Source organism: Rattus norvegicus, chromosome 7 (genome assembly GCF_021556685.1).
Source record: "Rattus norvegicus strain SHRSP/BbbUtx chromosome 7, alternate assembly SHRSP_T2T, whole genome shotgun sequence".
In the NCBI taxonomy this organism is placed as follows: domain Eukaryota; kingdom Metazoa; phylum Chordata; class Mammalia; order Rodentia; family Muridae; genus Rattus; species Rattus norvegicus.
This window is the reverse complement of record NC_141540.1, coordinates 32,530,977-32,558,495: the sequence shown is the minus strand read 5'-3', so window position 1 is coordinate 32,558,495 and position 27,519 is coordinate 32,530,977. Positions and strand designations below refer to the sequence as shown.

At 46.7% G+C, this 27,519-nt stretch overlaps 1 protein-coding gene across 5 annotated transcripts in view; it reads right to left on the bottom strand.

The window, feature by feature from the left end:
• Positions 1–27,519, bottom strand: part of Gnptab (N-acetylglucosamine-1-phosphate transferase subunits alpha and beta) — a 66,845-nt gene that overhangs the window by 8,247 nt on the left and 31,079 nt on the right. For 2 of the 5 annotated variants that reach the window (XR_015624180.1, XR_015624179.1), the window contains 18 exons: positions 27,351–27,470; positions 26,779–26,820; positions 24,868–25,073; positions 22,826–22,890; positions 22,347–22,481; positions 12,362–12,523; positions 11,496–11,675; positions 11,123–11,293; positions 9,609–9,732; positions 8,479–8,682; positions 7,113–8,131; positions 5,504–5,703; positions 5,131–5,350; positions 3,968–4,081; positions 2,312–2,397; positions 1,974–2,072; positions 1,155–1,246; positions 321–488 (listed from right to left, as the gene is read on the bottom strand). Coding sequence is in view for 3 of the 5 variants with exons in the window: in NM_001427158.1 (NP_001414087.1) it covers positions 321–488; positions 1,974–2,072; positions 2,312–2,397; positions 3,968–4,081; positions 5,131–5,350; positions 5,504–5,703; positions 7,113–8,131; positions 8,479–8,682; positions 9,609–9,732; positions 11,123–11,293; positions 11,496–11,675; positions 12,362–12,523; positions 22,347–22,481; positions 22,826–22,890; positions 24,868–25,073; positions 26,779–26,820; positions 27,351–27,470 (3,315 nt within the window). In the remaining 2 variants the exon portion in view is untranslated. Of the gene's footprint in view, positions 1–320; positions 1,017–1,154; positions 1,247–1,973; positions 2,073–2,311; positions 2,398–3,967; positions 4,082–5,130; positions 5,351–5,503; positions 5,704–7,112; positions 8,132–8,478; positions 8,683–9,608; positions 9,733–11,122; positions 11,294–11,495; positions 11,676–12,361; positions 12,524–22,346; positions 22,482–22,825; positions 22,891–24,867; positions 25,074–26,778; positions 26,821–27,350; positions 27,471–27,519 lie in introns of those variants that run through there. The other 3 variants (XM_087557824.1, NM_001427158.1, XM_087557823.1) reach the window with 2 other exon arrangements.

Below are 27,519 nucleotides of genomic sequence, written 5' to 3'. Positions count from 1 at the left end.
CTCACTTAGATATTGATCAGCTAACAGTCAATTAAAGGAAGCTTCAAGCAGTAAAACTGAAAAAACCCAGTTACCTATTTTTCAAATCTCTTGAAATGCCCCTATAGTGCCTTTTAAATGTTTAATAGAACAAAAATTCTAAATCTGTTTTTTCAAATAAATTACATGGCAGATAGCACATTAAAGAACTGTCAGCATTCTAAAGTCCACATAGAAATATATATGCAGATACATGGGGACACCACACACACACACACACACACACACACACACACACACACACACACACACACGCATATGTATAAAAACCAAGAATTTACCATTCCTGAAGCTCATGCATGTGAAGAAAACGGTTCCGATACTCCCTTGGCAGCTCAAACTGGGAAGGTATGGGAAACATGGATTCATAGAAGTCCCTGAGAACAGCTTTCACTGTCTGGGCATCTTTATGATTGTGGTCAATGTTGTCATTCAGACAGACAAACTTCCTGAAACAACAGGGAGTTACTAGTCATCATACACATGAACCTGATCTAATAAAGTAAGAAACCTGGGCTCCAAACCATTTCAGTGCACCCAGCTCCTCTAGTCGGCATACTGGCTGACATCATTCCCTAGAGGAGTGGAGTGCTGTAAAACTTCCTTGCCAGTTCCTCCCCAGTCAAACAAGAGAACTAGAGCAGATAATTCTGAAAGATTGATGTAACCGTGGGGTCGATGAATGGCATCCATGCGGTGCAGCGACAAGTCTGTGCTCAGTAATGGTTTACCGGCTGACAGCTGAGTCAGCGCCTAGTACAAGTTCTCTGACTTGACTGCTGTGTCACGCTCGTGTAGATGCTTGACACAGAGATGGTGCCCAACAGTGTAGACTCTGTATCCCCAACCAAGCTGTGAGCGGCTGGGGGCTGGCAAGAGCAAGGTCGGAGGGGTTGTCCTTTCTTATGTCAGGTCTTCTTTAAGGAGAAAGTCACAAGCTGAGGTCCCTAAGATTATGATCGGTCTGGACACCAACACTTTTGAAAAGAACAATTTAAAAGAAAAGTCAAACCAATTTAATAAAACCTTCAGGTCCAACTACAATTCTGGGAAAAAGAAAGAGGATGCAGGAACAACTTTAGAAGTCACAGACAGGACAGCGTGGTGGCGCATACCTTTAATCTCAGCACTGGCGGGGCAGAGGCGGGCAGATCTCTTGAGTTTGAGGGTAGCCTGGTCTACAGGGAGAATTCCAGGATAGCTAGGGCTACAGAGAGAAACAAACCCTGTTCAAAAAACCAAAAGCAAACCAAACAAAACACACACACACACACACACACACACACACACACACACACACACACACACACACACACACCCCTCTTACAGAAAGAACAAGTTAAAAAGGAAGATTAGCTGAGCATGGTGACCGATGCCTGTATTTTAGAACTCAGGAGGCAGAAGCGGATCTCTATTGAATTCCAGGACAGCTTGGGCTAGTGAGAGCTTGTCTCAAAAATAAGTTAAAACGATATAAAAAATAAAAAAAAGCTAAGAAGCCCCAGGCTATCAAATAGCCAGAGTGAGTTGCCTCGTTGGTTAGAGCGCTCACTCAGAGCGGCCCCGCCTGCATGCTAGGAAGGCATGGGGTTGGGGGGAGGGCTCAGTCTAGTTGCCATGGCAACTGCTCAGGAGGAGCCTTTTAAGAAATACAGTGCCAGCTGTGTACAAGCCCCCTGACCCCACCCTTGTGGCTCCGTGGCAGGTGACACCCACATCTCAGCAGTTTGGGCAAGGCCCTCTGTGGGAAACGGACAACTGAACTCACAGCTCCTGCCTCTCTGCTCAAACCCAGATGAAACACTACGACCTTAACGGGAGCTTCTGTGCCTACTCCAAAATGAAATAAGACACTCTCTTCTCTTTACTCCTGTTTGTTCCCTTTTAGAATTAAAAAAAAAATTATAATCAGAAAAAAAAAGCCCAATTCCTACCTGGGGTTTTTTCTGATGTCATCCAACTGGCCAACCACATGAGAAACATTGGTACGTATCATCTTGAAAGCGATTTCTTCCTCTCCCATGATTTCAAACCTAATTGTCAAACATATTTCAATAGTTTTATAAATACATGTGAAACGGAAAACAACATTTCAGTAGGAAAAGTGTCCTTGAATACTTATTGGACTCAACATGAACAGAAATAAAAGCATTTTTTACGATTACTTAGAGGACTTTAACAAACGTGCAATTAATAAAACACCGTAGAGACACAAACTCGCTGGACCTTTCTGACTATTCTTAAGCTGAACAAAGAGATTTTTACTCCTTACCTGTATTTGTTCTTGTCTTTATATGCTTTGTGGATCTTGTCAGTTACCGGCTTGCAATTGGTGACAAGACTCTTAGTGACCGGCGGCTATTGAGAGGACACAAGTGGGTCAGACAGACATCCAGGGCAAGCGAGACAGAGCAAGTGAGGCATGCGTCTTGGGCGCTGAGTTTAAGGGCTCACCAAGAGTCTACCGGGCTAAGGACAGACATAGTGAAGGGGAAATGGCTGAGGAGCCCAGCATCCTTTTACCCTTGGCTACTGTCTTAGCCATACTCTTGGGGTACACCTCTTGGGGTACACCTAAAGATATATGAAGAGACAACGGGGCTGGCGATCCAGGATGCCTACCTTCCATCCTGAGGAGAAAGGGTGTGTTGACAAACACATGAAGAAAAATTAATTACCCATCTTTGGCCTAATTAATTATTTTTGTCTTCTTATCAGCATCTCCCTGAGTCCCGACTGGCCTAGAACTAAGAGGACCCAGGCTGATAATAAACTTATGATTTTCCCGCTTTTGTCTCCCATGTGGTGGGATTCTAGGCCATGGACCATCAGGTCTTGTGTAAAACAGATGTAAAAAAAACCCAAACAAAAACAAAGGAACAAGCAAACCCCAGGCCAGTGACCTGTGCATGCCTTTCACTATATCAGCTTTGAGAGAATTGGTATCGGGGGAAATTTTATAAAGGAGTTATTATTTTAAAACTCTTCTGAGAATGGTCTTTACCTTGTATAATTTAACTTCTATATTTTAAAATGACCTTATTCTTTCCAGAGGCAGAAAATACCTAGGATTACACAAAGGCCCTTTCATTGAGTAAGGACATCCTATGAAATGGCTGTGTGTGTTTCTCTTAGAACAGGCATTGCAGATGGCTGAAAACCACCGTGCAGGCCCTGGGAACTGAACCCAGGTCCTCTACAAGAACAAAGGTGTTCTTGAGTACTGAGCCACTTCTTTACCCTAGTAATTAAAAAAAAATAGAATTTTATTCTGATTATGAAAGTTATTCATCGAACAAAATATGAAAAACTAAGTAAGATACTAGTACTAAAAATCTGTGATTCAATGTATCTTTTGAGGTTTGCATGTTCTGTGTCCTTAAGTAGGTGATGGATTGTATTTGGTGACTTTTGATAGTTCAACTTATATGTATGCTTCCCATTTCCCTCCTAGCCAGCTGATTTTCTAAGCATTTTTACATATATCATATGCACTACTTATAAAACCATGTTAAGTCCTGTATCATGAATGCTCTCCCATTGATTCTGAGGTGCACACATTTCTGGAAGTGTGAAATGGAAACATCGCTTACAGTTAACAATCTTCTGATTATCCTGGACAGTGACGTTGCAACGGATAGGTGGAACCCATTTCTGTCCCCCATAAAACCCAGGAAGGGTCAGCAGCACCCCTCTAACATTTCTGGGGAGGGTTCTCTTTCCAAAAGAGAGCTCTGGGGTTACTTGCTGCCACCACTGGTCACCAGGATGTCTGTTTATGGAATCTAAGTGACCGATCTAAATATTAGCTTACAAATTCGCAGAGCGGGGAGAGAGTCTAAAGCAAGAGGTAGTTGCATTATCTCAGCCTCTTTCTTTGGAGAGCCACACCGAAAGGGAGGCACTTAAGGATTAACACGAAACTTACCAGATTGGGGTCATAGTACGCTTCCTGAGTTGGTGGGATGTTGCTTAGTTGAGTGATATTAGCAGGGAGCAGCTTTGAGCAGTTTATCAACATGTGTTCCAAACCTGTCAAATCCTAACAACACAAAATATAAATCTGTTACATACACCATAAATAAAACTGTGGCTTAAAAATAAAAAGTGTGTGCACAGGAACATTATGCAGATTGAACAGGTTGTATTTATGTATTTTTATATACACACACGGACACACACAGACACACACAGACACACACATACACACACATACACACATACACAGATACATACATACACATACACACATACACAGATACATACACACACATACACACATACACACACACTCACACACACAGGTATCTAATGACAATTGATGGGGAAAGGGGCATGAATTTGAAAAAGAACGAGGAGGGAGGAACATGAGAGGACTTGGAGGGTGGAAATACAACAGGGAAATGATGTAATCAAATTATAATCTCAAAAAAGGAAAAGGAGAAATCATAATAAAAAGTATGTAAGAGTCTAAAAGACGGGTATTTGAAATGGCTCAAAAGCAATAAAATTCTTACATATAAAATAGAAACATCTCAAAACAGCAAAATGAAACTATACAACAATCAATATTTCATCCTTGTCTGAACGAACACGAGGCTCGAGACACGCATTTCTACAAGGCAGCCACGGCTCAGAAGAGAGCTCTGGGGTTACTTGCTGCCACCGCTGGTCACCAGGATGTCTGTTTATGGAATCTAAGTGACCGATCTAAATTCTGTGGGACTAATTCAAGCTGGTATCTCCACGCATGAGTTTGGTATTCCTAAGGATCAGGGAAGGACTCCAGTCAGTTGCACCTCCAGGCCCTGAATGAGCGGTCACAGGGATCAGTCACAGGGATCATATGCAGGTTATCTACCACCTGACTCTCCCCACCATGATTAACCCCACTGCAGGGCCACAAAAAATAACCCGTAAAACACATATAGCAAATAGCATTTTAATTGTGGCTTTAATAAATGGATGGCTTACCAGTCCATACATTAAATCCACAATCACCTTTACTTGAACTGTAGTAGAAGAGGAGGTAATATCAGAATTACATTTTCCTTGGCGTGTCACGAGCATAAGGCTAAAGCAATACTTTACCTGCAGACTTAAAGGTAGATCGTGAACTCTTGTGGCCAGTGTTCGGATTTCTCTATCTGACAGGACACCGGATTGGTCTGTATCAACTTCATCAAAGACTTGAGAGAGATTCAGGGGCTGAACTGCACTCATGAGGTAATAGAAATAGGAGAAGGCAAACTGCATGTCCTCAGAGTGACGCACCTTGTGAAATGACGTCTTGTCAAACTCTTCAGGGAACCTGTGCAAATATAACATACACAGAGCTCTGGGGACCCCGGTACATACGGTATTGGGGCAGCTATGAAAACAGAAGTCTCCTCAGACATGAAGGCCATAGGCTCGACAGGGCAAACATACAAATGCCAGGTACACAGGCACAGTGAAGACTTACATATCTTGTAGTTCTTGCATAACGATCCTGTCGATCATGTGTGGCATGTGTGCGGGGACTTTCCTGGATGTGAATCCAAACTTGCTATTGAGAATTTTATTGACGTATCGGAGGGAGTCTGCAAACGTATCTTTTAGTTGTCTCCCCGCATGTCTGCTGTCAGTAAAGTACGCCAACTGTTTCTTTAATGACTCTTCCTCCTGAAAGGAGAATTCCGTAACTCAACACTGTGTTTAGTCCAGAGTGGATTCTATTGACAATCGATAAAGGCACCACCACAGTGTTAAAGAACGTGACAACAACTGGTCCCTAATGGTCCTCGAAGATGAGGGACGTTCACGCTGTCAGGTTACCTTAAGGATCCTAAGCACCAGCTTGAGAGTAACAGTGATGTGACAGGCCAGGAGAGCATCAAACACTAGTCACAGAAAACATGACTTCAAAGCCAATTTGGTGCAACATTTAGAAAAAGTAACAACGTACAAATTTTAAAGCACCTTAAGAGCCAAGTTACTTGGTGACTTGGAGCATGTGTCTGCTGAGTTTTGAACAGGAATAAAAAACTGAGCTCACTGTACGATAAAGACAAAGCCCGTCAGGCAGAACCGAAAGGCCCAAGAAAACTGCAAAGAATGTGAGCCTATTTTAATGGAAGAAATTTTCTGCTTCACCAACTGAGGAAAACGTGAGGGAAAGACAAGAGCCGATGCTGGTCAGTGTACGGAAGAGCCGGCGCCCCTGTGCATGATGGGAGTGTGAGGTGGTGCCATATCTTAGGACCCAGAGTTCTCAAGGATGAAATCCCTAGCAAGGCTGGAAAGTGTATACAGAAACACAGGCAAGAACCTGCCACCCTCCACTCAATTACTGAGTGCCTAATGTGCATGGTAAAAAGATGTCTCCCAGAGGGGCTGAGGAGAATGGGCCCCACTTCAGCATCTTCCTCTTCATGTTCAGCCTCGACTGTACGGCTTTTCTTGGTCTGTCAACTCCAATCCATCTGTGGTCAGCTCACTGGGCCTGGTTCCTGGAAGTTCCCTAGTGCTTTGGGCAAAGCTGGGAGTCCTTGCCTAATCTCAACAGAGATCCTTTACGGCCACAATCATCAGCTTTAAATCCCCACTCCTAGTGGCCTCTCAGTCTTCCTGGGGAGTGACTGTCTGTGTCCCCAGGGATTGGCACAGTGGCAGCACCTGGAGGAAAAGTAACCCCATGTCATAGTGAAGGCCACGGATGACACAGGGGACAAGAGCCTGAGGGTGCCATTGATGTTGGAAATGCTAACAAACTTATCTGAACCTCGGGCTTTCTCACCAGCTAGGCGGATGATAGCATCAGATCTGTGGGCTAACCAGAGACAGGATGTCAGCCTGCTCTCCCCCACGTGCCCAGCTCCACCCCGAGCTAAAATCCTTACTCGTGTTTTATGTGGCCTTTCTATTATTAGGGCTACTGGGGGGAAATTCAATGAAATCGCTCAAGAAAAAGCACTTACTTCAGTTGTGGTCTCCGGAGAATGCTAGATAAATGGCAGTCAGTATCATGCTACCACTTAGAAAGTTATTTATGTCCCAGGGCATGACAAAGAATAAGGCTAGGTCGAACTTACATCAAGAAGGTCTTGGAAATACTTGTTTTTCTCCCAGGGCAAAAAGCCTGGGTAACTGGGTATGTGCTGCTGTAGCCTCCTGCCAGGCACCAGCTCGTTTACAGGTACGTGGCTATCAGCATTGCCCTCTGCTCTGTCTCTGTCCCCTTCCTTTGGCATGCGGCCTTCTGGGGGAATGATCAGTGGTGAGAGGTTCTCTTTGGGCACAGGTTGGGTCGGGGGTGGATTCAAACCGTGGTCACGACCGTTCACAGTCGCTGTCTCCGCTGGGGTCGTCCACCTCTCTGGTCTGCGTGCGGCAGCAAAGCCACGTGGACGTTGGTGAGAGGGGTCTTCCTGTGGGACCTCCAGGTTGTCTTTTGTCTCATCTGTCCCAGCTTGAGGTTTTCCTTTAGTATCTAGTGAATTCCTCAGGAAAGGTCTCAGCAGGGCTGACTTGGACAAGTTGTATCCTTTCAGAGTGATGTCTCCACGTTCCAGTTGCGAATCCAGGTTGCTCAGCCTCACCTGGGCCTCTTTGGGAAGGAGGGAAATATTCACCCGGGGGATTTTCACCTCCTCCTGGACTTTCCCTGTTGCGTTTACATCAGGTCTCCTGACCCTGGGGAAGCGTTTCTCTTTGGGAACATCTTCAAAAGGGACGTCAGCCTGAGGAAGAGGTGTCACTGGGCTAACCAAATTGTCATAGGTCTTCTGGGTTGTGGAGTTCGGTTTAGGCACCTCCCTCGTGTCCACCTCTACTGCTATCTGGATTTTGAACTCTTCATCGTTTGAGTTTTGAAGGGTGAGGTTAAAATAGATCGTGGTTGCGTTCATCCCACTGTGCATTATGAGGTGTATGGTTTTCCACTTGTTTGCGATAGACGCGTGACGGACGATGGGGTTGTCACTGTAGGTCCCCTCAACGCCTCTTTTGGCTATGTTTGCAAAGCTGAAATAAGACAGGTATTCACCTTTGGGGACAACATAGTGAGTCTGGTTTGGGAGAAGTGTTACTTTATACAATTCATGAAAATGATCTAGAGGAAAGAACATAAACATGGTTTCTTCTTAATTAGGTATTTTTTTTACTCCCTGGCCTTAATTCTCTGGGGTCAAGTTCTTATTTTCTAAGTGTGACTTTAAATTTATCTTAAAAGGCTCACAAATTTTAATATAAGGTTTCGGTGGCTCATGCTACCATTTGGAATGACCCCAGCAATTTACATGGAGTGTTAACCCTGTGACTTTTATCAGTAAACATCAATGACTCGTTTCCAATTTTTTCCCCCCATTTGAGAAGAATTAAAGAGTGACAACCATCGGGCGTTCCTCCATTTGTGGGTTTGGCCATCTGTCCCTAATGTTTTCACTGCAGCAAACATACCTTGTCCACAGTCGCCAGCATCAAACCCACAGGACAGGACGTTGCAGGCCTGGTCACAGAACTTATCGGCCAGCCAGGAGTTTGCACACCCTTGGTTACAGTAAGAGATAGTGTTTATTCCTCCACCAAACTGCCAGCGCTGCCCGACTCCAATATTGCCGGTACCCCCGCCTCCGGCGACATAGCGACTCCCTGCGCTATTACCTGCAGAGGGAGGAGGAGGGAGAGTCTTTGGAGGGCTTCCAGCGTGAAGGAGGACAGCCCACCGCGTTTGCTAGACTGATCTGAACTGCAGCTACAAAGTCTCATCCCTGGTCTTCAACAGGAGACTGCCCGTGTCTTCAGGAAGCCCCAGAAGGAAATATCAACTGGTAGAATACAGGCAGTGGCGGCTAAGACAACACAGCAAAGCTGGTGTCCCCTCACAGGATTAGTGTTGGCACATGTTAACAGTTCCAGGTCTGCTCTGGGTTGTTTTTATTTTACATAAGTGCCCCTGACGGAGAACAGATGCAGCTTTGACATTTTGCTTCCTCTAATGTTCAACACACCAACAAGCCCATTTGTTCTTCTTCTAGACCGCCTGGGATGACAGCATCTATGCACACTATCTTTCTCAGGGCCCTAAAAATTCAAATGGGTAATAAACAATGCTCTAGAATTTAGTGCTTTGTGAACTGAAAGCTATTAAGTGGACGTATTTTAAAGAGTGCCGACATCAAGTCCAAGAGCAGTTTGTGGGTGTGGGAGAGGTGGGAGTGGGGTGGGGTGGGGGAGGTGGGAGGAGGGGTAAAGTGATAAGTAGATTAAGACTAGTTCTTCTGTAACTCGGATCATTTCATAGTCTGCTGCAGTTCCCCACTGCAAGCTACTGCCATGGCCTCCTGCAGAACCAGGGAGAATGACCCCCACGTTTACATAATTAAGAGTATTCTCAATGCTTTAGGTAATAACAAAAGCTATTTCCAAGGACAGGGCCTACACCAGAGAAGGGCTTCAATAATGGACCCCACGAGTCAACTGGGCCACACGGCAACAAGGACCAGGGATCTCTGGATTCTAGTGTCAACAGCACGAATTCCTAGGATCAAGGATGAGAAGATGAACAGGTCCACTTAGCACGGCCTCACCAGAGCAGTCTCCGCCATCCCAGTCACAGGCTGAGTTATTACAGGCCTTATCACAGTAGCCGTCTTTGATCCAGGAGCCCGGGCAGCCCTCTGCACAATTCGGCACCGGCCATGTCAGATAAACCTGTGACAAAACCGAAGAGGAACTAATAAATCCAGACACTTTTTACTCTTGAATTAAAATTTAACTGTAAAGCAGCCTTAAGAAAAATTGGTCTCCCAAAGACTGGCTGCTGGTCCTCCGCACTGCCTTAGGCTGGCCGAGGCCCGCTGGGCCGTTAGACTACTCGCGGCTGATGTTATTCAAGACGCTTACGGTTATTCTTTCCCAACTGCTTCAGGAACAAGGACTCGGCCATGGGTTAGTCTTAATACTCTTATGCTCTGCTTTAACATAAGATATCAAGGCCAGACTTACGTGAGTGACGTCACAGTCACCTTTTAGCCATGACACTTACTAGTAACCCCTATGTGCATTTACACATGAGGGGACTCAAGGCTGAGGAAAAGAGATGATGATGCTGGGAGATTTTATCCCCACGCTAAGGCTACGTTTAGACAAACTACTGTAAGATTCAGAGCTCCCACAATGGGTTGTGTGGGGCATGGTTACTTTATAAATTAAATCCACTGAGGATAAACACACACTCTCCCTCAAACTCATTGCTCCTTTGCGCATGACACTTATTCAGAATTTACTTTTAAAATCTAAACTGAAACTGGAGCCTGCCAATAGCTAAGAGTTTGGCTCTGTGGCATGTATGAGTTCTTGGGGCTGGTCCCATGGGAGAAAAATCCAGTTCAATTCTGATAGGAGGTCAACCCGATCCACCTGATTTAAACCTTCAGCTCCTTCCCACCATCCCCCCAGCTGGAGTCAGACAGACCACTTGTGTGAAACCTCACCCATTCGCACTTCTAGTGTGTGTATGTATGTATATATATATATATATATATATATATATATATATATATATATATAAATACATATATGTGTGTGTGTGTGTGTGTGTGTGTGTAGTTTATTTGTTTGTTTTGTTTTATTTTTTGAGACAAGATTTCTAAGTGGTCCTGACAATCCTGGAACTCACTTTGTAGACCAAGCTGGCCTGGAACTCACAGATCTGCCAACCTCTGCCTCCTGGGTGCTGGGATTAAAGGAGTGTACCACCGCCTCCCTTTAAGCACTAATGTTAAGCTAACTTTCTATGTTGGTCATTTTGTTGGCACTCTAGCTGCATTTTTTTTTTGTTGTTGTTGTTGTAAAGTGGGTTTGTTGTAGTAGAAAATACAAAGGGTCAAGGGGGAAAAAAAAAAAGGGAATTCCGGTTATTCGAGGTGAATTCTGTTTATCCTAGGCTGCAGGAAAGCAATCTCTCAATGTAGTCCTTTTAAAGCCTGACCGCTGACTTGGAAGCCTTAAACGCCTGCTTGTTAATACTTGAATAAAGAAACGGACACGGATTTGCTCCTCTGCCAGCGACTGTCTAGCTAGGTGCCCACCCATCTCTTACCTTTTGACCTTTGGAGTGGCTGTAAAAGTCATCGGGCCAAACGTCCTTACCAAACATGACATCGTCATTTAGATAAATGAACTTCTGGGACAGCCCCTCGATGCGGTGGATGTGGCTTTCAATGGCAGGGGAGCTGAAGGTAGGCAAGTGGCTCAGGTTTTGGAAAATGTCCTTTTAACAGAAAACACACACAGAGGGCGACGTGAGCTGCTTTGATTAGGGCGGGCACTGGGAAAGAGGGAAAAGTGGAGACTGGTAATTCAAACAGGTAGACATGGTGGTGGAGAAGAGCGCCATGAAATTATGAGGTCACTCTCCCGTTGAAAGCACAGACAGGAAACCATGGCCCCGCAGTACGTGCGAAGTCACCCACCTGGTGGGTCACGATGGTCACTCGAGGGTTGTCAAGGTTCAGCCAGGATGGAATCTGCCCGTTGGTGACAATGAAAATATTCCGTACCCATGGCGCATGTCTCTCGATAGATCTCAGTGAGTACCTCAGCTCTTCGTTATCCTCGAAGCGGCTGGCAGACACATCTTCATCCTGCTTGGACTGGGAGAGGGGAGAGATATTTGACACGTGAAGCGTCTGCTCTAAACCCCAGCTCGTCCCGATCGGTGGCCTGCTCTGCTCTAACGGGGCTAAGTTCTACGCTGGTGTCATTTGACAGGAGGGAGCCTCAACTGAGAAAAATGCCTCCAGGAGATCGGGCTGTAGGCCAGACTGTTGGGAGTTAACGTCTTTCTTTCTTTTTTCCCCCCTTTTTTATTTTTCTCTGTGTAGCCCTGGAGAGCTGTCCTAGAATTTGCTATGTAGACTAGGCTGGTCTCAAACAGATGTTTGCCTGCCTCTGCCTCTAGAATGCTGGGATTAAAGGCCTGCCCTATCCTGGCCTGCCCAAAGCTTTATTTTACTGTTTACACTTGTGTATGAGTGACCGTGAGTCTATGTGTACACTGGTGCCTTCGGAGGCCAAAGACAAACGATTCCTTGGAAACCAGAGTCAGAGGAGGTTAGGAGCCATCTAGTATGGGTGCTGAAGGCCAGCTTCGGTCCTCTGGAAGAGCAGCAAGTGCTCTTTTCAGCTGAGCCATCTCTTTGGCCTTGTTCTTCTCAACAAGTAGCAAACCAGTGGTAGAGCATGACGGTTTGGAGAAGCCCCCGGCTGGCTGAGCTATTCTGCCAGTGGCAGACGTTCTGAGTTCTTGACCTGGGCTGTAGGAGTCTACGCTCCTTACCTGGCTGATGGCGCTCAGGTCCCACAGCAGATAGGCAGGGCTGATGGCCAGTTCCTTCCCACTGATGCTCATGTTCTTCTTGGTCTGCTTGTTCAGCTCGGGGAAACCTTTGGGGTTATTCAATTTCAGAAGAGCGACGCTGGCCTCCGAGTACAGCTGCAACTGAGAGGTGACAGAGAAACACACGGCACGTGGGCCTCACGGATAAACGCAGGTTTACACTTAAGTTCTTTCTTTAGTCATCGATTTACTTAGTTATTTTTGAAAGAGTTTCGAGGTCTAGGCTGACCTCCTGGCAATCCTTCTGCCTCAGCCTCCCAAGTGCTGAGATTGCAGGTGAGTCATCAGGCCCAGTTTTTAAACGTTGAATCGTGAAACGTAAAGACAGCGTCACAGGCCCCAAGTGTTACCCAGATGAATGCAACAGGAAGATGTGGAGGTCTGTGTGAACGGGACACCTCGGGCATGTTTGACAGCTGTGGCCGCACCACAGTGCCCAGAAGAGACACCAGACCTCCTGAGAGGTTGACTCTTATGAAACCCGTCTAATTCTTCAGAGCTGGCTTAAATGGTTTCTATTGCTCTTCATTTAAACAAACAAACAAACAAACAAACAAACAAACAAACAAACAGCAGAGGTGGTGTCAGGACTCAGAAGGCAGGCAGAGTCAGGCAGATCTCTGAGTTCAAGGCCAGCTTGGTCTACATAGTAGGTTCCGGGGACAGCCAGGGCTATGTGGAGAGACTGTGTCTCGGGGCTATGATCACACTGGGGGAAACCAATATGTAACCCTGCTGGATTAGGCGACTCCGTACTCTGCGTAGGCGTCTCAGCACTTTCTGCCTCACTCCTGGAACACCTTAGGCCTGACTGTCTGAAGCACTTCCGGAGGAAAATACCTCTGTGGGCTAAGCTTTGGCCATCAGAAGCCTAAGAGGGAACAATGTGAACAGTGGTATTGGCTTCTCCACTCTGAGCAGCCACACTACCTGTCTGTAGACCAGGCTGGACTTGAACTCGAGAACTCAGAGATCCACCTGCCATCGCCCAGGCGTACTCCGTCAACTCTTAAGCACCAGCAGTGTGCACACTGTCCTCTGACTGTGTCCCTTTACCTTGACTGTCCTGGCCCACACTGGGATCTCCAGAGGTCGGTGATCACGGCTGTCATTCCTGCCTCTGTGTGAATGGGAAACGGTCTGTCCCACCTTGCCCTGCAAGATTCTGTGCCCCTTCCTTCCAACTCACTGGTTCCCACCACACTTCTAAGCTCCCCTACAGTGAGTTGAACTATGATTCTAGAATAAGCAGTACTGTCTTGCTATAATTTAATTTTAAACTTAATGGGAAAATATCTGCATCCTAATGTCGCCTATCAAAGTTGTTTTTACCTTGGAAGTAATCTTGAAGCCTCATAGAAATGCCACTAAGCTACACCCTCTCCTCACGCCACCCCCTCTTTACTTTGTATTTTGAGACAGGATCTCACTGAGGTGCCTGGAGAGGCCTTGAATTGGCCATCCTCCTACCCCAGCCTTCTGAGGCAGATTACAAGTCTGTGTTACACTCTAACTTGGTAATTATAGCATTTTCAGTACAATTTCTCCCACTGACTGGGCACATAATGGGCACCAGACACTGCCTTGGGCAATTACTGTACCAGGGTTGATGTGTAAATTCAGCTCTGCACTGCTTTGAGCCCTGGTGGCTCGTGCTGCCATAGGGAGCTGGCCTGTGACGGGTGACGGCTAAGCCGGCTAAGCCCTGTACCCCAGGTGGAAGGCTGGACTGGGGATACTTGGAGATCGACAGAGGCAGGCAGGCTGGCTGGGGTCATCCAGGACTGCCGGCCCTGTTGCTTGCTGAGCTGAGCCCCATAAATCAGAACCTGGACTTTCTGAATCCAAACAAAGCAGCGCTCTCTTCTCAGCTCTGGTCACCACAGGAAGGAGTCTGAGGACCACCAGCCAGCATCAGAGCAAGAGAACGGAGAGCAAAACAGGAGGCAGGCGTTCAGCAAGTCCTGTGTGAACTGTCCACGTCACAGCTCCCATGGAGTCCCAAATCACCACAGAGGAGTTAGCGGTCCCTGGGAGGCTAAGCACCTCCGTTCAGACAAGGGAAACAAAACACAATCTTTTCTTTTAAGTAGAAAGGTTTGTTGTTGCTGCTGTGCTAATGATAAAAAACAAAACAAAACAAAAAAAAAAAAACAACCTGGTGTCAGGATACAGTTCAGGAAGAGTGACTGACTCTCATCTGTGAGTGAGTCTCTGCTCCCAACCCAGCACCATTCATTTAAAAAGAAAAGAATTCTTCAGAGTCTTAAGGCAATCTGAGACTCTCAATAGGAGAGCCCCAACTCCACAGCATTACTTATAAAAAATGACATCTAATTTTATATTTTGCATTGGCCTTTTATTTGGTAAGAATTTTGTCGAGAAAATTATTCTTTAATTAGCAACTTTTTAAAAAAATACTTTAAAATAATTTTAAAATTTTCATTTTATTTCTGTATTTTGTGGTGGTGGGGGCGTGTACGACATGGGAAGGTTGAAAGTCAAGAGGACCACTTGCAGGAGTCTGACCTCCCCTTCCAGAATGTGGCTTACTAGGACTGAATTTGGTTACAAGATCTGACAGCAAGCACCATTGGGAGACAGTATCCTGAGTTCGGCCATCTTAGAAACAAGTTCCACCTTGCTGGCAGGGTTAAAACTGAGTCCATGTCCCGGGACCTGGGACCCAGCTCCTGTCCTGCCTCTCAGGTGTTTCAGGACTGTGTGTTAAAAGTAAAGGATCACGGGGGATGTCGCTGCCATTGCGCTATCTAGTCTGAGGTGCACACGTCATCACTGTGCTACCTGCCACACGGAGTTGACTGTGTACAGCTTGCCCCTCCTTTGTTCCCCTCTCACTCTAAATTCTGGACCGGAGTCCAGGAGGGGACCTGACTGCAAAAGCTGACCCAAGGACCCTGAAACCAGGGGTCCAGGAAAAAGCCCAGTCACCAACGTTAACTTCCTTGTGTTCCCATTCTATGAAGATGGTGTACTATCTCCCTTCATGGATCCTCAACCGGCTGCCTTCCTGAGCTCACAGAAAACAAAGCTTTCATTTTTAAGCTTCTGTCTCTGAAGTAAGTTTTCTTGGCTTCCACTCAGAACCCAACAGCCCCTTTACCTTCAGAGCCATCTCCTCAGTTCATACTAGAAATTACCTAGTGCTGGCTTCTAACTACAGCATCAAAGATCAGAGAGAGTCCTCGCATGGTAACCACACAATAGGTGGAAGAGAGATAAAAAGTAAGAGCTTTAAAACATTCTTCCAAAGCATGAGACTTTCTGCCCCTGTAAGGGGCAGGGTAACAAGCGTAGCCTCTGCTGTCCACTAGGTGGCAGCCCTATCCTGCAACTCCTTCATTACTTGTACTAGAAGCATCTTTCGGTGGGAAAGGATCTGAGATGTACCTTGATCCTGGATTTTTTTGTAGTAAATGCAATGTTGCTTTCTGGGAAGGTGGAGTAGCTGTGGTTTCTGATGAAGGGTGGAGTTCTCGGCTGGCGCTCCTGATTGTGTGGTCGCCATCTCTGTAGGGCTGGGTCTGCAGGCCTCTCTGCAGCCATCTGTTCTGGGCAATGCTAGGGACTCGACCTCTGGGAAGCTATGCAGGCATCCAATCTACTGAGGTACATTCTTAGCTTCAGAGATTTCTGAAATACCCTCAGACATGTTTCTACCATCTGCACTATTTCCAGAAAGAATTTTTAGCACTTAGACTTAAAAAAAAAAAAAAAGAAGAAGAAAAAAAGAAAATCTCAACTGAGACCGGACAATGGTCGCACACGCCTTTAATCCCAGCACGAGGCAGAGGCAGAGGCAGATGGAGCTCTGAGTCTGAGGCCAGCTCAGTCTACAGAGTGATTCCAGGACAGCCGGAGGAACCCTGAACTAGGGGTAGGAAAAAAGAAAAGAATTTCATACTTAGGGTTGAGTTTCACCCCCCAAATAGTTTGCCACACATATGTAAATATTTGGAACTCCTCTTTTTTTTTTTTTTTTTTTTTTTGAGACAGATCTCACTATGTAGCCCTAGCTGGCCTAGAACTTGCTCTGTAGACATACTGATGATGAAAGACTCACATTTGAGAGAAGACACAGAAGGCTTCTGTGACAACTCCCACCCTACCCCCCTAAAATCCTCCACTCCCCTAAAAAGTGAGAGCCTAGACAGGAGGCCACTGAAGAGAACTCGTTTAACAACTGTGGCAGGGATGCTCAAGTGTGGCTTTGCACAGGGATAGCTTCTGGGGGTGGGGGTGGTGTGGGGGAAGGACTCCGTTTTCTTTAAGGGATTGGCCACTGGGAGCCTGACCATGCTCCAGGGAGTGTGTGGGCAACACACATTGGACTTGGTTGGTTTTATCTGGGGTGTGGGGGGAAGGGGGTACGGGGGCCAGGGTAGGTCACAACAGTGGGGTGGGGCAGACCTGGGAGGACTGGGAAGTGTGAACTTGGGGGCATTATGTGAAATTCCCAGATAATCAATAAAAATATTATGTTGGAAAGAAAAGAATGCCTGGGCCTAGAAGGGTTTTAGTGTTGACTTATCTTTGTTTTGTTCTGTTTTTTGAGGCAGGGTCTTACTGTGTAGTTTTGGCTTGGCCTGGAACTTGCTCTGGAGGCCTTGAGATGCCCCTGCCTCTGTCTCCTGAGTGATGGAATTAAAGGCAGGCTCCACTATGTCACTGTGTCTATTTTGTTTCAGGACTGGCAGGATCAAACACACCCTTAATCCCTGCATTCAGGAGGCAGAAAGATCTTGTGTTTGAGGCTTAGCTTGGTCTACAGATCGAGTTCTAGGCCAGTTAGGGCTACATAGTGAGACCCTGTCTCAAAAAAGAGGATTTCCAAATATTTACATATGTGTGATGAACTATTTGGGGGATGAAACCCAAGCCTGAATATGAAATTTGTGTTTCATGCATACCTTGTACACACAGCCTGGAGATAATTTAATGCGTTGTAAATAACTCTGTACACGAAACACGGTTTCATATGAGGATACACACCTCATTTGACACTTGTGGTGTCATGCTGGCACTTAGAATATTCAGATTTTGGAGCACCTTAGGTTTTGGATTTTCAGATTAGAGGTGTTTAACTGGCAGCATGATTTTTGGTGGCAGAATTCCGAGGGCTGGACTAGAGGTGAGTTGCTATGCAACGGTACCTATCCTTCCTACCTGATCACTAGGCTTATCCAGCCTTCAGGGAACCAGTACACATGGTCTGGAGACTCCCCCATGTCTCTAAACACATAGACCTTCCCTATTTCCACACTGGTTATTTGTGTGTGTGTGTGTGTGTGTGTGTGTGTGTGTGTGTGTGTGTGTGTGTCACTGTGCCACAATCCCTGACTGAGACAAGGGAGGAAGCATATACCTTGGCTCACTATTTGAAGGAGCTCTCCCTCACGGTACAACAAGAAGGATGGCGGACATGACACACCTCAGCGGAAACAGACCAGGAAGCAGGACCGGCTTATAAGCTCCCTAGTGACCCACTTCATCCAGCTAGGACCCATCTCCCAAAGGTTCCACAACCACTCAAAACTGTGCCACCAGCCGGGACTCGGGTATTCAAACACCGGAGCCTCTGGGGCACACTTCTCTCCAAATGAGAGGACAACTCTGTGGCAGTCTATCAGTTATCCACGCACTCCCCAGATACTTTGTACGTGGGTCCTGTCCTTCCAAACTCGACTCTAACTCTCAAGGGCAGGGCACGGACACCTGCATACCCACACAGCAATCACCATCGCTGAATTACGCTTAGTGTGAGCATTGCCTTTCGAGTTCTGGGGCGACATCTGACTGTTCCTCACAGGTTAAGGAACAGAACACAACCAAACCAAAAGTCAGTGGAAAAGCCCCACCATGGATGAAAGACATCTAAAACCACAGAAGGATCTGAATGGAAAACCTGACAGGGGGTTGTTAGTCGCACAGGATGATGGCGGTCACAAGGCTTGTAGGGCTTCCCACCCATTACCTTAGCGATACTGACTCTCTCATCCTAGTCTTCCCCTCAGAGCTACAAAAGCACATTTTCCTTTAACAGGACAGGGCATGAAGGTGAAGGCGTACGCATACATCAGCTCCCTGGGAGCGGATCAGCACGGAACTGACAGGCCTTCCCTTCTGGTCCAAGGCCTGCATCCTGTAAGCATTCTTCAGGAAGAATGCTCAGCCCTTGTGTGGAGGTGCAGAGGTGAACAGAGCAGTGTTCTAAGAGGCAGCCTGTGGTGTCTGCCGGACATGCCTGGAGCCTCCCTGTCTGACTCCTGGATCACAGGCCTCAGCAAAGTCCTCCTGGAAGAGCACAGGCATGTGTCGAGATGGTGCTGTCCAAGTCCTGACCCTCAGTGGAGCGTGGTTGTCCCTCTCATGCGTGGCACGTGCCTCAAATGCCACACTAACCGAACTTGTTTCTCCCACTGCAGTTCAGTGCGGCTGACGCAGTCACTCCCGTCTGCACTGTAAACGTCCAACTCTCCGAGCCTTCCTTCCCGACAACACAGGAGGCTGTGTGTCTTTCGGATGCTTCAGGAACTAGTCCCACCACTGGCTCCCAAGGCCAGAGGTCCTGAATAGGAAGAGTTCACAGGACTGAACTGGTTCTAGCCCTAACGTCTACCATGCCAGTCTCTACTCTAAGGTGTGTGCCTTAGAAACAAACCAGATTGTCTTTTTCCTGTCACAGCCCTCTCTGCCCCACCCGTAAGGAGAGAGACCTGGGGCAGCCTGCTTCTAGGAACTCCCCAGACACACCGTCTACTTCCGAGCTCCCAGCCCTTTGTCCGAGCTGTTCTCAGCGCTCCCCCTTCTCAGCCCTAGAACAGTGGCTCTGATGAGGACCCAGCCAAGCTGCAAAGCCTGTCCTAATGTGACTAAAGCCCAGGCGTTCTTGGGCACGTTATACTGCTATTTGGAAATGTTTGCGTCCCAAGTAAATGTTTTAATGCCCTCCTTCTTCCTCACATTCTCCCTGCCGTGCAGGAGGTATTTGACAGAAATCATCTAGATGGGCTGACAACCTGTGGTGGTTTGCCCTGGAGTTATCTGTATTTTGATGCTAATTCCACCTCCCCAAGGACAGCTGCCTCATCAGTACTCAGGACTCAGGCGACTTCACCAGAACCTTCTCCCCATTTAATTTGTAAAATACAGGTGAGGGCAGGTACAGGATAGAAGGAGGCCTGTCATTGGATGGGAAGGAAGGATGGGCGGGAGAAGAGTTTGAAGGAAGAGGAGACGGAATGGAGAGACAGGAGACAGCCACAGCAGAGAGAACATGGAAACTGATAGGGTGTTATGAACATTAAGGGATGGACGTGTATTGGGCTTTGTATGTTTAGGTGGGCAATTATATCTTATCAATTGGGTCAGAGGTTATTGTGTTGTGTGTTCTTTCATGTGCAGATTTAAGAGAGTGTGAGGGGGCTGGTCTGGGACACCACCAAGTTGGGGTGTGAGTTTCTGGCATGGAAGCCTGCCTTGGGAACTGGATAGGTAGAGAGATCGCTGCCAGGCTCAGAGAGAGGCCCTAGGCAGTGTGAGATGGGATAGAGCAGATCGGGTGAGACGATTTGCTGACTCAGACCAGATGTCTAGCAGATACCTTGGGGCACCGAGTGGGGATAAAAGATACCCTTTTATTTTTTATATTTTTACAACAAGAACCACGTTAGGAACCACCATTCTCAGAAGGGGCATAATGGAACCAGAAGGCCGAACCGACAGGAAGAATGGAAGAGTTGGGGGCTGGGAAACGGCTGCATGGAATGATAAGGACCTGAGTTCTGATCCCCAGAAACCATCTGCGCATGCCTGCAAGCCCAGCGCTTGCTTGGGAGAAGGGAAACAGAGTCCCTAGAGCTCGCTGGTCTGGCCAACTGGTAATGCCAAAGACTAAATGAGAGGCTGGCTCAAAAAGAATCCCGGTGGGGGTCAGGAGGATAACCAAGGAAGACACCTGGCATCAACCTCTCCCCACACGCCCATGCCCGTACACATGTATGCACACATTCTTAGGGACAAGTATCGCCTGAACTGTCCCGTAACATACGCAGATTTGAAAAACTGACCTCAAATGCCGCCTCATCTGTCCTTCCTGGTTCTCAATTTCTCTGGCAACTCAAGTCACCGCTACAGCTCACATCCAGCCGCACACACCAGATAGCTTGTAGAGCATCGGGAACTGTTATCCATGTCAGTGCACACCGGTCACCAGCAGGCATGTCAAAAGTCAGCACACGAGCGGTTCAGCACAGCAGGATGTGAAATATCCACACAGGTTTAAGATGGAGGGGCAGGGTAATTTCCTAACTGCCTTTAACATTTCGATGAATGTGGTCTTACAGAAATAGAACGAAGAAAGTCATTCCTCCCATAAGGGCGGTGAGCTGGTAATGAAAATGTAGTTTGTCTGTAATTCTGAGACTAGCAACTAAAAAGCCAAGCAAACTTTGACTGAAACAAAAGCTAATCTATCTATGGTTTCATCTCAAATCGGTACTGAGAGTACCTCAGGGGAAGGAGGAAACGTGATATCTATTTTAGGGTAACTGCAGGGTAACCACAAATACGACCCGATTACAGCTTCGTGCTATTCCGGTTCATACAAGTACTGCATGCTGACGACTAGACTTCTGGAATTGTCTCAAAGTCAGATGCCCTATGAGGGACAGCCGGGAATGGTGGCGCATTCCTGAGCACTGACAAGAAGCAGAGACGGGAAGGTTACAAATTTGAGGACAGCCTAGTCTACAGAGCAAGTTGCAGGCCAGTCAGGACTACAGAGTGAGATCCGCCGCAAACAAAAATGAAGATGAACAAGAGAGGAGGAGGAGGAGGAAGAAGAGGAAGAGGAAGAGGGAGGGAGAAACGAGCTATGGGAACAACACTAGCAAGCTATGGGGAGACAGGAAATGAGAAAACGATGTAATTCACACATGGTTTTCTCAGACACAATACAAAGCATCTTAACCATAAAAGCCAGTGAAGGAGGAAAAAGTTACAGGGAACTCTGGGAAGGAGTGACTAACCCAAGAACCAAGAAAGACCTACTTCCTTCCTGCTGCCCGCGCCTTCTCCATCTCCTCACGATTTTGTTAAATAGTGAAAACATGAGAGAGCTGGATTGAACCATTCCAGAGGCAAGGGCTGCACGCCTGCTCCTCTAAGAGAAAAGGTGTCCTCCTTCACCCCCTGCTATGACAGCGGGTCATAAGGTCAGCAAGAAATCACACCCACAGCCTGACTGTCCTGGATCTACCAGCGGGTGATCCAGAAAACAAGAACTGTTCAGGAAAAGGCCAGTCACCAGCCAACCAAAGTCGATTCTCAGAAAAAGAATGTTCAGGGCTCATGGATAAGAAATACACTTATATCTTAAATACATTGATGCCTGGATCTGCTATTAATCGGAATTTCATATTATCAAACATTCTAAATATATGAATTATAACCCCTTTATGAATAAAAGCTGTCATAGATATGCATGTTAGAGTTCTAACTACTTTTATGACTTTCTCCAACACACACACACACACACACAAATGGAATGGACGCGGACACATAGCAAGAAAAAGGTGAGTGATAAATTATAAAAGTAGTAATTTCAGAGTTCAGTTTGAAAGTGCAAATCTGTAATAGCAGCACTCAAGATGCTGAGGCAGGAGGATTGCCGCAAGTTTATTACCAACCTGGCTGAGATCTAGCCTCAAAAAACAAAGCACTGAGGAGCTTCTGCGCAGATCTACCTTTCTGACAGCATACTGTGAAAGGACAGAGTTAATACTCTTTGCCTTCCTTTTATAACTGTTGGCCAAACTCTGAATAAAATGCAAAGTGGGTCATGACAGAAGGGTCATACATGAAACGTGACGTGCCACGGTGGTGTCTCTTTTTCTGCTCTTACCAGTTTTATTTTAGAAGAAAGATTTTCTGGCAGTTTTGTCTTCAGCTGAATCGTCTCCTTGAATGTTGGTGGGAATCCACTCAGGAACGCCAGGTCTTGCATCAGCACTAAGCCTGGGACTTCTTTGTCTGTTGTCTAGACCAAAAAGAAAAGATTCGACTTACCTTCCTTACCACGAAGCGGGTGAAAACTTACAGCAGGAAGCTGGTGCGCTTGCTTCTACTGTGCTCTCTGAGCTTCGAATGAAAGCTATCACCATAGTTGGACTCTCATTAGCCAGAAGGCTGGTGACAGAGAAAAGGTCCTCGAGGAGCAAAGCATGGTGGCACAGGACTGCAATCCTGGCATTCCCAAGGTGGAGGCGGGAAGATTGCAAGCTCAAGGCCCGCTGGGATTACACAGCAAGACCCAAGGTCTTTATTACTCATACTTGTATTCTAGTCCAATGCAAAAGAACAGCTAGAGTTCAAACGACCTACCAAGTAGGCTCTCCACACTGTCTGCTTGCTGCTTCCTTTAAACAGTCCAGCATGGGCGTCTTCAACTGCAACAGACAATGCAAGAAGCAAGCATAGGTTTAACATACATACATACATACATACATACATACATACATACATACATGCTCTGTATAGCAGAGCGCTCTACAGAGCATCTTGGGAGCTAATAACATAGCATAATAACATATGGGTTAAAGAAAATAGTTATTAGGAAGGTAAAATCATCACATTCAACAAAGGAGGCACCCTAGAGAGCAGTGTATAACTAGACATTAAATTCTGTATTGCCAGGTGATTTACGCAGGCCACAGAAACATGGAGTGCTCTGTGAAAATAGACAAACAGGCTGGACTGCAAGGAAGAAGTGATGGGGAGGATGAATAGAAAAATCACAGATCTAAGAGCAAACCTGGGTGAGAAGAGAAAGACATTATCTGACTAGAGTAAAACCTCTGGGAACGAACGTCATTACTAGCAAGTAAGAGAAGCCGCAGTAGAGAAGGGGCCTCATCAGGCAGGGGTATTTATACTAGAGAGCAAGCAGCCGCCTCATGGCCCACATCCCTTTAAAAAATGGCTTTCCCGCAGTGAAAGTCTTAGATTCATCAGGTGACGTGGAGCAGTGTTGGGGCTGGTGGGCACTCAACTGCAGAAGTATGGAGAAAAGTGTACAAAGGACCCAGGAAAGGCGATGCTGACACCCAGGATGGGTGAAGACAGGAAGCTCAGGGTGGGGGCTCTGATTCGGATCTCCAGGGACAAATGAGGCAGGTCCTACAAACTGCAGTCTGGGGAGATGGACAGCAGCCCTGGACAAGAGCCTCAAGCACACCACACAAACAGAGCTGGGCCGGGGGTGTAGCTGAGCAGAGAGCGTCTGCTTAGTGTGCACAAGGCCCTGAGAACACTCAAGTGAAGGAAGTGTCAAAACAGGCGGGAGTGGTGTTCACTCTTGCAACCTCAACACTCACGAAGCTGATGCAAGAGGGCTGTCACAAGTTCAATACCAGCTTCCACACAATGAATGCTAGACCAGCCAGGGCCATACAGTGGTGGCCAATCTCCAAAGACCGCCATCAGCAGCAGCAACAACCCCACCCCTAAAAGCAGCAACACTGGCCATTAGGAGTGACCCTAACTTTTGAATACATTTATCAGGTAACTGTCTCCACAGATATGGAGGGCATAAGATATATCCTGGGAAGTTGGAGAATTCTAACGGTCTGGTATGTGTAACATAACATCCATGTAAAGTGTCATCAAAGAGACATACAGGCTGAATACCCAGCAGAGGAAGGCATGACCTGAGCCATTCTGACTGAAGAATAGGAATCACACAGTCACAGCCAACCTGCAAGAGTGCCTGAGAGACTGGCTGTGGTTCTTGTCTCCAGGAACCCCACACCAAAGGTTTGAAAAGAAAGGGGAAGTGTCTGTGAAATGGGCAGACAAAGCTGAAGGGCTTTGTCTGTCTGTTGTCTGTGTGAGACAGGGTTTCTCGGTGCAGCCCTGGCTGTCCTGGAGCTCCCCCAGTGATCTGCCATCACGCTCTGGCTTCCATGTGGCTGCCATGTTCTCCCCAGCCCCAATTCTCCAGGCCCATCTCTGCCTCCCCTGACTCAGGAGCAGCCATGTCCGTTTGCTACTTCGTAGGTTCTTCCTTCCTCCTCCCTTCTCCACCCTCACCCCACCCTTTAGACCCCAACACTAGGTGGGAGAGAACGGTATTCCTGAATCGATTCTTTTTCCTCTTCTTCTTCGACCATAGCAACTATCCAACAGCACTCCCTCCCCTCACATCTTGGGACCCTCTGAAGAGTCCCCAGAATTCCAAATGGCACAGAATTGCAGACGAGGGTTCAGTTTCTAAAACCCGCACAGCAGACCACAACTCTCTATGGCTCGAGTTCCAGGGGAACCCCACACCCTCATCCGTCTTCCAGGCATACGTGCAGACAAAACACTCATACACATAAAACAATAAATATATTCCCTTAAAAAATAGGAAAAAAAAATCTTACCATCCTTGGTAGTGTCAAAAACGACAACCGAGACATTAGTAGATGGATTTTTGGGTTTTGCGATGTTGAACATGTCGCTGGCAGCGTGAAACGATGGATAAAGAGCTGGCAGGTCCTTCAGGGTGCAGTTGGCTGGCAGCGGAGGGTCCAGAACAAGCATGGGCACCTTAATGCAGTGCGTCAGGAGACACTCCAGCTGCCTCTCACTGCAGAGGCAAACCACACTTCAGGCAAGGGAAAGCCTCTGGCGACTCCTGAGTGAGGCGGGTTTGAACCCCATAGCCTATATAAAATCATACCTTACTAAATGCGTTAATCTCAAGAATGTAAAAAGGTTTTGTTGGAAAGTATGGAGTAAAAATAACAAGAGACATTTCAGATCCCGTTTTCAAACTTCTATTAATTATGAGTACCAGTCAGGTGTGATGTCTCCTACTTGAAGGACAAGACAAAAGGACCAGTTATAAATTCTGGGCCACTTTGGAACACATAGTGAAATCATGTCTTACACACACAAAAAAAGAGGCAAACTAAGTAAGTTTGTCAAAATTTACTAACTCAAAAATCCATAAGAAATTAAGTACTTCATTATTACTATTAAAATATATATTTGTAGCCCACTGAAGGCTCTTGTCAGGATATGAGGAAAGAGATTCTGGATACGGCATGGATACACTCTACCCACCCCAACTAGAACAATATGGACTACTACACCGGGCACTACACTGACACGAACAGCGGCAACTATAACGAGGCTCCTCCGAGAACCTTGGGAGACTTTTCTATCTGCATCGGAGACTCTCCTTTGAAAATTACGTGTATAGAAGCAACGGGCACACAGCATGGCTAGAAAGTTCACGGAATCACAACTAGTGTGGTGCTGTGTAAAACTGTCCAACCTCCTTAGCTAGTAATAGGAGTGCAAAAGACAGCAATCATCACCTCGTTGGCTCAAAAATGATGACTCAGAGTCAATCTAAGCACAGTGAATCTGTCCCTCTCAAATACCTGTGGCCTCGTAGTTCTTTAGGGACACATTATATACTTACAACACAAATACACATACTTAGAACATGCCTGCCCGACATTTTGAGAGGTATGAAGCAGCAGAATAATGTAGGAATTAAAGAGCAGGAGACCTTAGGTCACAAACTATGACTGGCAGTTGTGAGTTGAGTGTAGGTGCACACTCCTGTGATCCCAGCCAGCACTTGAAGAGGCAGGAGGGTCAGGAGTTCAAGGCTATTAGCAGCTACAGTGTGAGGGCCAGCCTGAGCTATATGAGACCGTGTCTCCAAAAAATAAAGGCAAACAAGCCAAGGACTGTTGAGGAATGGGGGTCACGAGCACCTCACAAACAGGCGCCTTTGAAAGCAAAGTGGGAAGGAAGCGAGAAAAACGCTCCTGCTTGTGAGCAAAGGCTGGTCAGAGTCAGGCGTGATTGAATTCAATGCATTGAGCAAAAGGGATAGATGTATCTGGTTCTTGCCACTCGGCTAAATCCCCTTCCAGGTCCTTAAATATATACAGCTTGACAGCTTCCACAGATAAGAAGGGATTATAAGTGTACAAATAGATGACAGGTATACATTTGACAGCAAAACATGGGGTGTAATCAGTCTAAAGAGGCCCAGAGAACAATGCATCGGGACAGATAAAGAGTACTCTGGCCTTGCCAAAATCAAGCCGGACTCAGATGACCAAAACACCAACTCCGAGAGTGCCCAGTCAGTCATGGTGTAGAGCACTGCCAATTCTCTTTAATGAATGCACTTAATGGGGTGTCAAAATGGCAGGGGAGGGGCTGTTTGAGCAGCTGCTTAAACATAAAACAGCGTGTGCCCACGGGCGATAATCCTGACACGTCATGTCCTCCAGCTTGATTCCTGAGAGAAAAACCAACATGCTCACCTCTTCTTCGTTGGTTCGGTTGTGTTCTTCCCGAGGATTTCCCTAGTGAAGAGCAAAGACGGCTTGTTACTCGTGCATCAGCTCGTGTGCAGGCCCCAACTGTGGACGGAGAAGACTACAATGGTCTCTTTCTTGGTGACCTCACTGGAACTGATATGCCAACAGGAAGTGCCACAATGCTTAGGGCACTGAAAACAAACAAATCCTGCAAAGTGCTCAGTCTCGGCAGGGGGACACAGGCTGAGAACTAATTCCACAGCTGCTGAGCAGAAAGGGATGAAATGCTATCAATAACCGTGTTTTACTTATGGATTGGGGCTGCCGGCTATTTTATGCAGTGGCATCGTCTTATTCCCCAGGACAGAGAAGTCACTGCAGTGTATGGTGCAAATGACCTGCCACTGTGTACTGGTGATGTTTATAAAGAAAGTGAGTGGGGAAGCTCTTACTTAGCAAATCTTCCAGGCAAGAGAAGGTTACCCAGCTTGGAGTGGTCACCCTGCCTGTCTCTGACCTTACACCTCCGTGTGCCCTTGGTCATTTTTCGTGGGCTTTTTCTTAAAGTGACTCACCGCATGGCTTTCTGTTCTTCCTCCATGTGCTCCCGGACCTGCTGTAGTTCCTTTAGCAGTTCGAGGTCCGTGCCATTCACCCAGGTGTAAACCACATCAATTGGCATGGGCAGACAGAGCCTAGGGCAGACCCACAAGTCCTCCAGTTTAACTGCAGGCTTTTCACAAC